The following is a 13,064-nucleotide window of genomic DNA, read 5'->3' on the forward strand; positions in this document are numbered from 1 at the left end:
GAGCGGACCGCGCCCTTCGGCCAACTTCTCCAGCTGCCCCCGCGCCGCCTCGCGAGACCCGGGGCCGGACCCTGGGCGCCGCGGATCAGCAGGAAGGGTGCGGCCGCCGCGGAGGACGCCCGGCCAGACTGTGCGATCGGTGGCCGTGCTTGGGCGCGGAGGGCAGCGGTGGCGGGACCCGCGGCCATCTCTCAGGTAGCCTTGCCTGTCGCGGCTGGCCGCCCTGAGCGGCCCGTCCTCTTCTCCCACCCGCGTGGAGGGACCATCGCGTAGGGGCCTTGTTGCGTTTCAGGTTGGGGGTCGCGGCGGGGGCGGGGCGGTGGCTCGGGCTGTCTCGCCCTCACCCCTCCCTCCCTTCTCACGGCTTTCTCTCACCCGGGCCTCCTTCTGCAGTCCGGAGCCCGGCGGAGCCCGGCAGAGCCCGGACCTGGCGGGGAAAACTGCACTCACAGCCGGGCCCCCAGACCTCGCCGCCGCCGCTGCCCATCATCCTCGGTACCTGCAATGGCCTTTGTATCGCCCGATGACTGACTTGGACAAGGAATATTAAGAACACACTCGCTTGCGTCCCCATCCCAGCTGCGCTGGCAGTAACAATCTCGGCTCATTTGGGCTTAACTGCTGCTCCTCTTGACTCTGTAAGACTTCGGGGGCACCATGGACCAAAATGGGATGGAGATTCCTGTGACCCTCATCATTAAAGCACCGAATCAGAAATACAGTGACCAGACTATTAGCTGCTTCTTGAACTGGACCGTGGGGAAACTAAAAACGCATCTGTCTAACGTGTACCCTAGCAAACCAGTAAGTGTCTAAAGGCTGGGCACAGCTGCTCTGGCCAGCAGCTTTTCGTGCCCTGTACTCCCTTAACCCCTGCTTATCCCCTCCCCTCTTGAATCAAATAGGTCTCTTTTTAATTGTGAGGTATTTTGCATCCCGAGGTTATGTGTCTCTCTTGAGTGTATGAACCATCATTAATGTCTTCCTGATGAGGTTCAGTTAATTAGTAAAGAGTATACAGAAATATCAAGGGACGTGAGAATTGGCAGGCATACAGTAGGACTGTTTTCCTTGTACTCAAAGTCATCAACCTAATGTGAGAGTGACAGATGCATCCTTAAAAAAAATAAGAGAGATAAGCACTACAACCCATATTAAAGCTTTTGTTACTTATTAGACTAAAATTCCTTTTTACTTTCAACACCTGGCCCAGAAATTTACTCTCTGCTGAAGAGTGAATTTTTTCTTGGAAATAAGCATGTGACCTCTATAAAAGTTATAGTTTCCACACTAGTATATATGTTTTAAGAAGCAAAGAGTTTTTAGTTTGACTTTCTCCTGCCCCTCCGTCTCTCATTTTTCTCTTGTAGAGGACACAGAAATTTTCTTAATTTAGAAGAGAACAGTCCTTCCACCCCCCCACCATTTGGTACATCATTTCATTCTGTTCATATAGCCATTTGTAAATCAGTGTGGCAGTGTTTTCCATTCTGAATCATATCTGGATATTGCAAACATAATAAATAAAACAGTACACCTCCATCTGTTCTGAAAGTTAGATTTGAAAGTTATCAACATAGTTGATAATTAAGTCTTGGAATAATTTAGAGAAGTATGTCATGTACAGTGTGTGAAAGTGAGGCTTTCTTGTTCTCCACTGTGTATAAATTTCATCCCTGAATAAGTAGTTTTCAGCGACTACTAAACCTTTTTTTTTTTCTTTTTTAAATTAATGAAGAGGCTTGGATTTTTAGGGTGGCAGATATTTTTGGCATCTGGCAAATTTAAGCCAGCAGTAAGGATGTGTTGGAAGGCAACTGTGCCTTCCAGGTTTTACTTACCACTTGTTTTATGCACACAAGTAAGGAAGACACTTGATCTATATTAAGGTATTAATGAATTAGTACTGTTTCGGTGTTACAGTATTAAGTTTAGTTAGGCATTTAGGTTTCTAGAACAACTATAGAAATAGGGCGGTTATTGCAAAAACAGGAGATGTAGAAAAACAACTGTTAGTTGGCATTAGATGTTTGTCAGTATTTTTTCATACAAATATTCTTAGAAGGAAAAGTAAAAACCCTGATGTATTTAAGTGCTTGGAACAAAATTGTTGGAACTCTAATTCATTCACATCTTGTCTTGAAAGCAAAGATTTACACAGGGGTAACAATTTCTTTTTAAAAATTTCTGTTTTGCAAAAGATTTCCTATTGCATATGATGAAGTAGAAAATAGCTTTTTAGGGTAGTTGGAATTGAAAGTCATGGATGTCCATAGTACTGTTCATAACAGAGCCATTATTGAGCATGTATCTTAAGTACTTACCTAAGATACGTGCTCAAGTATATACTTACGTGAGGATCTTTATGTGAGTAAACCAAAAGGGACTTGATTTGTACTGTGATAGAACAAGAGTTATCACTTTTCTGAAACTTTTTCTTTTTAAAGAAGTTATATAAGAGAGGAGTGTGAAACACATTTGTCTTAACCTGAACCTGAGATAAGTCTGTTTTTGCCAGAAGTTCTGCCCTCTTAGCACTAATCTCCAGTGGAGGGCTGTCAGTGCCCATCTGGATCAGTCAGCTGCTGGAGGATAGATAAGCTGCAAACTTCTCTACACCCCACCCTCCTAACCCGCTTGCTTCTAGGACACGCTGGAGGCACTTTTGGAAGCTGTATCAAATAATATGCAGCCTATTAATTACCTAGCCTTGTGGCAAACCTTTTTTTCTCCTCCAGCAGGTTTTCTCCAAGTGAAAATATCTGAAGTTTATTTCTAGGTTAACGAGAGTGGGGATGGTGTACATATGTTTATTTTCATAGAACTTCACTGAAAATTTGTAAGGTTATTAGATTTGACACACTTAACATTCTGACTTTTTTATCACCTAGACCTGATTTGAAGTATCACAGTTGTTGAACAGACCAACTGTTTAATGATACTCCAAAGCCATAGGGAGTCCTCAGCATAGAAATTGGAGTTCTTAAAGTTTACTTGTAAAGTTGTTATTTAGAACAGAGAAATTTAACAATATAAACAATATTAATGATTTAATATAAAGGAAGCTTAGGTTCTTATGACCACCCACAATGACTACTTAACATTGATTCTGTTTCAAAGTGTCTTAAGTGCTAGTTGGTGTTTAACAGATCATTTCTCATGCCTAATTCTTTGCATCTCTGCCTGGTGGAGGTGGGTGGACTTCAAAGCAGAGAAGAGTTCAGTGCCTGGTAGAAGCAGCTGTTTTATAGCAAGAAGTAGAAAAGCTTGTAACTCTCGTCATTACCGCTATTATTGGGTCTGGTGGGTCAGGTAAAGTAGAGGGCCTTGGTCCCTGTGAGCAGTGGCTTCTATGAAAATAAATGACAGCTGTTGGAAGGAGAAGAATGGAGATTTGAAGTTGTTCTTTTAGGATTTCTACATGCTGTTAATGGAATTCTGGCTAAACTTTGCAACAGTATGTAAAATCTTAAGATTTTAGTTTTGTGGTCAGAGACTGACTTCATTTAATTCAACCTCTCCTTCCCTCAATAAACCCAACCCACAACAAATATACTCCTCCTTCCAAAGCACATATTCTTGGGCTTCATTTGTTTATTTAACCAGGATTTACTGATCTGGCATGTGAAGGTCTATGTATATACTAAGCAAAAAGGTGATAGGAATCCTTTGCTCTTAGGTAGCTCGGGTCTAGCGGGGGATACAGACTTACAATATCATGTGACTAGTGTCATACAAGAGGGCTGTACTGAGTGCTGTAGGAACACGGGAAGGGAGCAGTCCACTCGAGCCGAGATAAGGGAATGTGAAGCTGTTTTAGAAAAGATTCACAGAAACATTTTTCTTAAGGAATTGATAACAGTTTTAAGGAGGTAAGATGATAGTTTCTTTTTTTAACTGTTCTTTCAGAGCTCTTGTTGCCCTGATGATTTTGAATGCTTTATATTATCTAGTACTTGGTAGTATAGTACTGTGTTAAAAGATTATAGATCTATAATGGGCTCCCCGGGGGGAAGTGTTTTCCAGTTAGGAAGCAAGGCAGTTGCTACATTTATGCAGAAGTTTAAACAGTCATTATAGAAAACCTCAGATCTGAAATTGAGCTCTGGTGGAGATTTATCTAACTTTGGTGTTGATACTTGGTTTAGAACATGGTTTAAGACCTGGTTAGTGCAGCAGTTCCCACTCCAGTGCTCTTGCCTGGAGAATCCCAGGGACGGAGCCCCTCTATGGGGTCGCACAGAGTCGGACACGACTGAAGCGACTTAGCAGCAGCAGCAGCAGTTCATGTTGATAGTGTATATAACTGTGAATTGTATTTTAATATGACATTTGTCGTCACTTAATGATTTTAGGCTTTCAGTTCTTAAACTTGGCCTGTAGTGTGAAATAATTATTCTGAAATTTAGGTAATTGCTACTAGTGGGTGAAGATAACCTATCAAGAGGACTACTTTTACTTGAGCAGTTTCAGACTTTGATCTAGTTTAGACCAGGTATGTAAATATCAAAATTGTTGAACTTAATGTTATTCAGTAGAATGGACTATCCTAGAGAAAACTTTAAAAATGGGAAATAAAAAATTAGAATCTGTAAATCCAATTAGGCACCTTTTTCATTATCTTGTTTCTTACTATTTGCTCTTATACACAAACTAAGATGAACGTGACTTACCCTTGAAGTCAGTTTTGAAGGGACTTGTATCCTTTTGCTTCCCCCTTTTTCAGTCTTGAACTCAGAGTGCCTGTTGAGCATGTCCCTCAGTTCTGGATAGATTTCCCCTCTCTTGCTGCCTTTTCAAATTGTGCCTTTGCTCTGATTCTTTTAGAATTAAAGAAATTGGAATAGAACTAGTTGTATAGATTCTATTCTGAGAATATAACATTGCATAATCAAATTGCCTAGAGTTCAGATAGGAGTCTGACTTTCATTGTCAGTAGAAGTAGCTTTTATAATACAATTGGAGGTTTATATCTCTCTTATTTTTGTAATTCCCTATTACCTTGTTTAGGAAGGTCATTTTTTAAAAAAAACTTGTAAAATATTGGCTATATTCCCTGTGTTGTGCAATATATCCTTATAACTTAAATTTTTTTATAGTTTGTATCTCTTAGTCCCCTACCCTTTATTACCTTCCCCCTTCCCTCTCTTCACTGGTAACCACGTTTGTTCTATTTGTGAGTATGTTTCTTTTTTGTTGTATTCACTAGCTATATTTGTTATATTCACTAGTTTGCTATATTTTTTAGATTGCACATGTAAGTGATATCGTATAGTATTTATCTTTCTTTTTCTGACTTATTTCACTTATCATAACTAGACAGGTCATTTTTAAAATCTGCTTGCTTAATCACCTCAGAACTATTGATTTAAAGGGGCTATAAACCACACTAATTTTTGTTTTATAAGATTTTTATCAAAGTTGATGGGAAGTTAAAAGTTTTGAATGAGTGCTGACTAAAGTTTGTTTTATGCAGCTCCTCCTGTAGCCTTTTTCTAATGTCCTTTTTGGAAAAAAGCAGTACTGTGAAGGTGATGTTTTGTTTCATCATTCATCAGTGCTTTTAAAAATAGAATTTTTCTAGAACTTTATTCCTTTCCTTTACATAATAATTTTTTGGTGTGTGTGTGTTTGTGGGGCGGGGGTGGGTTGCAGCACTGTGCTGGTTGTGGGATTTTAGTTCTTTGATCGGGAATTGAAACTGGCCCTCAGCAGTGACAGCATGGAGTCCTAACCACTGGACTGCCATGGAATTCCCATACATAATAAATACAGATTTGATGGTCTTGAATGCTTTTACTTAACTGTCATATTTGGTGCTCTGATTTTAAACTGACATTTACTAAGTGGTGGTTATGTATACCAGTCATTCTACTAAGCATTTTATATATTTATCACATTTATTCCTAATAGGTTATGCAGTAAGTTTTATTATCAGCTCTCTGTTATAGATGAGGAAGCTGAGCCTTGGTTATTTTTTTTGCCCAAGGTCATAGAACTTTAAGTAGAATCAGAATTTGTATTTAGGTTGGTCTGGTCTGACTTGCAAGCCTTAGATCCTAAACATATGTGGTTATATATAATAACATGAAGAAAGGCATTTAGGGCTTGGCTCTACCAGTTACATACTTGCAAGTTAAAAAGAAGTAAGTAAACTGTAAAAAGACGTGTGTGTTCGGATGGTTTATCATCTAAAGACTACAGGTGAATGGGTAAACATAGTTTTAATACAGTTCTAATGTATCAGCTTAGACTGTGGTTATTTTTGTTAGTTTGATAAATTATAAAGAAGGTATGGGACCATAGTATCTTAAGACTTCAAAGTACATAGCTTTGCCTATCATTTCACATTCCTGCTTGTATGAACCACAACAGTCACACATTATGGCATCTCTGTTGTATGTGCAGAAAATTTGGCCTGTGAGTAGAAACAGCTAAGCAGAGAATGTCCCTTTGGAGTTCTAGAGGAAATTATTGTTTAAGCTCTGTGAGCCTGTTTCGTTCACTATGTTGTAAGAGGATAAGAGGTAGAGGCAGTTTGGTTAAGCTGTGCTTCCATTTACAGTCTCTAAATTTCCTGAAGCATTAGATTGGGTGGATCTAGTGGAAATAAGAGGGAGATACATTTCAGTATGAATTCACAGAATTCATTTCCCATAGAAAATGATATTTTGTGCACTTCCTGGGAACTAGTTCTTTAAGGCTGTTTGACATTTGTAGCTGAATTATATTTAAGTACTGAAATGTTAATAGTTAACTATTTTCAAAGAAATTGGACTGTAGTTTTTGAACCAACATGTAAGTTGACTGTTGCATTTACTGAGCTGTTTGATTATGTTGAAGTTGGATATACTAAGGACATGATTTTTTTAAGCCATACGTAATCATGAGAGACCCATTGAGTCCTTCACATAAGAAATCTAATCTTTTGATACCAACTACATGACTTTCTGGGCTTCCCAGGTGGCTCAGTGGTAAAGAATCTGCCTGCGAATGCAGGAGACGCAGGTTTGATCCCTGGGTTGGGGAGATCCCCTGGAGAAGGAAATGGCAATGCACTCCATTAGTCTTGTCTGGAAAATCTTATGGACAGAGAAGCCTGGCGGGCTACAGGCCGTAGGGTTGCAAAGAGTCAGACATGACCTAGTGACTGATGAGCAAGCAACCACATGACTTTCCAGAAATAAAAAAGTGTTGTTCCTTTAGTAAACTCATGTTAGACTCTTGTGAGTATTTTAAATGCATTAGGGATACATGGTATTTCATTTTGCTATCGAGTTAAACATTAAAAAGTCAGACACTTCAGATAAAATATATGTAAACCTTTCAGAAAGAAAACATCTTTTCCCAGTTGAGGATTTATTTTTGCATATTATACTAGCAGATGAGCTTTCCTCACCTTGGTTTTTAGCAATCTCTGTTAAGTAGGTGTCTAAGTTTTGGGGCCAGCTGATTAAGCAGCTGTTTATTTGGAGTGGTATATTTCTGTCTCTGGGCTACTCAGAGTACCAACAGGATATTTCCAGCTTGGTAATTTAGCTGCCTCTGCTCTGCCATATGTCGCCAGGCTTCATCTAGGGTGGAGCAGTGGAGATGGTGAGAGTATTAACAGTATGTAGTACTAAGTCCGGAGAAGGCAATGGCACCCCACTCCAGTACTCTTGCCTGGAAAATCCCATGGACGGAGGAGCCTGGTAGGCGACTGTAGCTGAGTGATTTCACTTTCACTTTTCACTTTTATGCATTGGAGAAGGAAATGGCAACACACTCCAGTGTTCTTGCCTGGAGAATCCCAGGGATGGGGTCGCACAGAGTCGGACACTACTGAAGTGACTTAGCAGCAGCAGCAGCAGTACTAAGTCACTTCAGTCGTGTCCAACTCTGTGTGACCCTAAGGACTTCAGCCTGCCAGGCTCCTCTGTCCTTGGAATTCTCCAGGCAAGAATATTGGAGTGGGTTGCTGTGCCCTCCTCCAGGGGATCTTCCCAACCCAGGGATCGAACCTGTGTCTCTTACATCTAACCTGCATTGGCAGGCGGGTCCTTTACCACTAGAGTCACCTGGGAAGCACTATTAATAGTATACCTGTTAGGATTTGCTGACTATTGGATGTAGGGTGTGAGCAGAAGGAAGAATAATGGTGCTGTTAACAGAGGTAGTCAAGTGTATTTACATGTTACTCTATGTAAACAGTATCTGAACAGAAGAAATTTTTAATTGACAATTTCACTAGTACTTTGTTTTATATTTACCAACCCTGAGTCTTATGAATTATTATATTTAAAGGATACCATGTAATGTTGTTTTAATTGATAGAAAAATGAACTTCTGTTGTGCTAAGCTACTGAGATCTTGAGGTTTGTTATAGCAGTTAGCATTACTTACCCTAACTAATACAGAAATGAATTTTTAATCAAAGTAAAAAATACTGTCATTAGTAGGTCTGGATAAATAAAATTGTGTCACTTTTACACGTTAAACTGAGTTTGAATTGAGATCTCAAAATCCGTTCTTTTCCTAATACTGTAGTTTATAATCCAAACCAACTGAAAATTCAGTTGATTGTTGTATGGTTTGTTACTGTGTCTAAGCACTGATTTTCCAGATATTTAAATTAAATTACTGATATTTAAACTGAATTTTTTCAGTATTTTTTTTAGTGGAGAAAATCTCAAGTCTTATTTAATTTATGCATCTGAAAACTTTTTATCTATTTTCAACCACAGTAAAATTAAAGAATTCTTTTTCCTTTTACTTCTGATTACCTGAATGTATTTGAATATTCCATTTAGAGCAACAGTTTTAAAAATTGAGATATAATTAAATGAGATATAATATAAAAAAATGAGATATAATATAAAAATTGAGATATAAAATTAACCCTTTAACACGTACAATTCAGTGGCTTTTAATACTTCACAAAGTTGTACAGTCATCGCCACTGTCTGATGTTCTAATGTCCAGAACATTTTCATCACCACATACTCACTAGCCATCTCTCCTCGTTCTCTGCTCAGTCCTTGGTAACCGCTAATCTGCTTTTTGTCTCTTATGTGTTCACCTATTCTGAAAGTTTCACACAAATGGAACTATAATTTATATGATCTTTTCTGTCTTACTCTTTCATTTAGCATGTTTACACGATTCATTCATGTTATAACATGTATCAGTTCTTCATTAGTTTTTATGACCAAATAATATTTCATTGTATGTATTCATAGGTGTCACATTTTGTTTGTCCATTCATCAGTTGATAGGCGTTTGAGCTGTTTCTACTTTTTTCTGCTGTGCATTTTCTCTCACAGGCTTTTGTGTGGATGTGGGTTTTCACTTCTCTTTGGTATATACCTAGGGAATGGAGTGGATGTATACCGAACCCTATGGTAGCTTTCTGAGGAACTGCCAAGCTTTTAAAGAGGCCATGCCATTTTATATTCCCACTAGTAATGTATAAGGGTTCTACTTTCTTCACATTCTCATCCATACTTGTTTTTGCTTCATGTATTTTTTTCAGGGTACAATGTAATTTTGTTATGTTCTGCTTTTTTGAAAATTGATGGTCCCTTGCTGTGGAAAGATAAAAGTTTATTTGACGTTGACTATTTATTTAGAGAAAAGTTAATGCCAAGATACCAATACATGATTGTTCCTTGATAATAATATGCTAATATCAGTACCATTTGCAGAAATGAACCAGATGAATTTAGCACCAGCAAGTATTTTAAGCTAGTATTGTGATTCATAGACTGAATACTAACTAAACACTTCATTTTCATTCTTAGTGATTACATGTAAAATAACTGATACAATGAATTTCAAATTAGTTATGTCTTCCAAATCTATGTAAGCACTTTTGGACTTATAACACTTCATTTAATAGAGTGGCATTTAGCATCTACTCTGCAGGACACATGGCTAGGCTGTGGGAGCAAAGGGATGAACTAGACAGACATGGACCCTCTTTTGTTCTTGATAGTCATATCCCACTTAGGGAAATAAACTCATGCACATAATTAGAGATTATGGTTTGTGTTACGAAGAAAACAAACTGGGTGTGTAAAAGAGAATACTCTTCTTTAAGGTTTTAAATCAGGTAAGGCCTCTCTGAGAAGGTCATTTTTAAAAAAAATTTTTTGATTTTTTTTTGAGAAGGTCATTTTAAAGTTAAGACCCAAAAGATGATTAAGAGAGTTAGGTCTGCAAGAGCTGGGAGAGAATACTACAGGTATGGTGTCTGAGTTGGTGACGAGCTTAGCATATTTGGAGCTCTAAGTGATTGCCCATTTGGCTAATGAGAGAGGAGGAAAGAATAAAATCAGAGGATGTGGGAAAGAGACAGAAAGCAGATCTGCTGGGACCATCTGGTTATGGTAAGGAATTAGAATTAAATCCAGACTGGTAGAGATCTACTAGAGAGTGACAGGAGTGATTCACATTTTTAAAAGATCACTGTTTACTGACTGTAGACCAGAATGTGTGAAGACCAATTAAAGATGCTATTAATATTACAGAAGTTCAGGCAAGAGGTAATGGTTTAGTTTAATGACAGTGGAAATGGAAAGAAATGGACTGAGAGGGGCTTCTGGAGATAGAGTCCATGAGATTTGCTGATGGTTAGATATGTTAGGCAAGGTGAGAGAAAAATTGAGGATAATGCCCAGAGTTTTGACTTAAACATCTGGTGGCAAGTTGTTTAAGAAATAGGGAACAAGTAAGGGGAAAGATCTGGAGAATTGGGAACTGAGAACTGTTGTAGATGTTTTGACTTTGAGTTGCTTACTAAGATACCTGAAGGTGGGGACTTCCCTTGTGGTCCAGTGGTTAAGATTCTGTATATCTGCTGCAGGGGGCATGAGTTTGATCCCTGGTCCTAGAACTAAGATCCCACATGCTGCCTGGTGTGGCCAAAGGCAAAAAAAAAAAAAAAAAAACCAAACTCTAAAGATATCTGAAGGTGTTAGATGTCTAATGAATGGTTGGGTATATGGATCTGGGTCTGAGAAGGAGAGAAAGGCCTTGGATAGAGAAGCAAATTTGCATCTCAGCTGAAGAAGCTTTCTTAACTTTTAGAACTGGATGGAAAATTTAGCAAAGGACTCTGGAGGGACAGTGACCAGTGATATGAATGAAATATACAAATGCCTTTTAATGGATTTTCTAAACTTTGATTGCTCTTCCAGAGGTACAAATGGTAAACACCATGGTCTTTTCTCCTTGCAAATGTCAGAACCTTTTGCTAGGCACTTTTGGCCATGCTCTTCCTCATCCTGCTGAGGGACTTTCTTGGCCATTACCCAGCCTTTCTGTTCAGTGGGTATGAAAGAAAGAAAGTGAAGTTGCTCAGTCGTGTCTGACTCTGTGGCCCCATGGACTGTAGCCCGCCAGGCTCCTCCATCCATGGAATTTTCCAGGCAAGAGTACTGGAGTGGGTTGCCATTTCCTTCTCCAGGGGATCTTCCTGACCCAGGGATTGAACCTGGGTCTCCAGCATTGCAGGCTACCGACGGAGCCCCTAGGGAAGCCCATGGGAATAGGCTTTAAAGAAATAGGACTTGGGGATAAGGGATTATCAGTCTCTGGGCTTCTAGTAGTGCTATTTCAGTCAGCTATATTTTGGGTTAAATAGATTATGTGCTGTTAGGTTTGAAAGTTTGATGAATATTTGTATGTATTTCTGAAACTGGGACTCATAGTTTTGGGACTAGGAGTTCTTTTTTTTTTTTTTTTCATTTATTTTTATTAGTTGCAGGCTAATTACTTTACCATATTGTAGTGGGTTTTGTCATACATTGACATGAATCAGCCATGGAGTTACATGTATTCCCCATCCCGATCCCCCCTCCCACCTCCCTCTCTACCCAGTCCCTCTGGGTCTTCCCAGTGCACCAGGCCCGAGCACTTGTCTCATGCATCCAACCTGGGCTGGTGATCTGTTTCACCCTAGATAATATACATGTTTCGATGCTGTTCTCTCGAAACATCCCACCCTCGCCTTCTCCCACAGAGTCCAAAAGTCTGTTCTGTACATCTGTGTCTCTTTTTCCGTTTTGCATATAGGGTTATCATTACCATCTTTCTAAATTCCATATATATGTGTTAGTATGCTGTAATGTTCTTTATCTTTCTGGCTTACTTCACTCTGTATAATGGACTCCAGTTTCATCCATCTCATTAGAACTGATTCAAATGAATTCTTTTTAATGGCTGAGTAATATTCCATGGTGTATAGGTACCATAGCTTCCTTATCCATTCGTCTGCTGACGGGCATCTAGGTTGCTTCCATGTCCTGGCTATTATAAACAGTGCTGCGATGAACATTGGGGTGCACGTGTCTCTTTCAGATCTGGTTTCCTCAGTGTGTATGCCCAGAAGTGGGATTGCTGGGTCATACGGCAGTTCTATTTCCAGTTTTTTAAGAAATCTCCACACTGTTCTCCATAGTGGCTGTACTAGTTTGCATTCCCACCAACAGTGTAAGAGGGTTCCCTTTTCTCCACACCCTCTCCAGCATTTATTGCTGGTAGACTTCTGGATAGCAGCCATCCTGACTGGCGTGTAATGGTACCTCATTGTGGTTTTGATTTGCATTTCTCTGATAATGAGTGATGTTGAGCATCTTTTCATGTGTTTGTTAGCCATCTGTATGTCTTCTTTGGAGAAATGTCTGTTTAGTTCTTTGGCCCATTTTTTTATTGGGTCATTTATTTTTCTGGAATTGAGCTGCAGGAGTTGCTTGTATATTTTTGAGATTAATCCTTTGTCTGTTGCTTCGTTTGCTATTATTTTCTCCCAATCTGAGGGCTGTCTTTTCACCTTACTTATAGTTTCCTTTGTTGTGCAAAAGCTTTTAAGTTTCATTAGGTCCCATTTGTTTATTTTTGCTTTTATTTCCAATATTCTGGGAGGTGGGTCATAGAGGATCCTGCTGTGATTTATGTCGGAGAGTGTTTTGCCTATGTTCTCCTCTAGGAGTTTTATAGTTTCTGGTCTTACATTTAGATCTTTAATCCATTTTGAGTTTCTTTTTGTGTATGGTGTTAGAAAGTGTTCTAACTTCATTCTT

At 39.1% G+C, this 13,064-nt stretch overlaps 1 protein-coding gene across 2 annotated transcripts in view; it reads left to right on the forward strand.

Moving 5' to 3' along the window:
- Positions 1-53: 53 nt before the first annotated feature.
- HERPUD2 (HERPUD family member 2) overlaps positions 54-13,064 on the forward strand; it is a 46,041-nt gene continuing 33,030 nt past the window's right edge. For both annotated transcript variants that reach the window (XM_043872353.1, XM_043872354.1), the window contains exons 1-2: positions 54-195; positions 394-804. In XM_043872353.1, the coding sequence (XP_043728288.1) occupies positions 658-804 (147 nt within the window). In that variant the 5' untranslated portion in view covers positions 54-195; positions 394-657. The remainder of the gene's footprint in view (positions 196-393; positions 805-13,064) is intronic.

This window comes from Cervus elaphus, chromosome 18 (genome assembly GCF_910594005.1).
Source record: "Cervus elaphus chromosome 18, mCerEla1.1, whole genome shotgun sequence".
Taxonomy (NCBI): domain Eukaryota; kingdom Metazoa; phylum Chordata; class Mammalia; order Artiodactyla; family Cervidae; genus Cervus; species Cervus elaphus.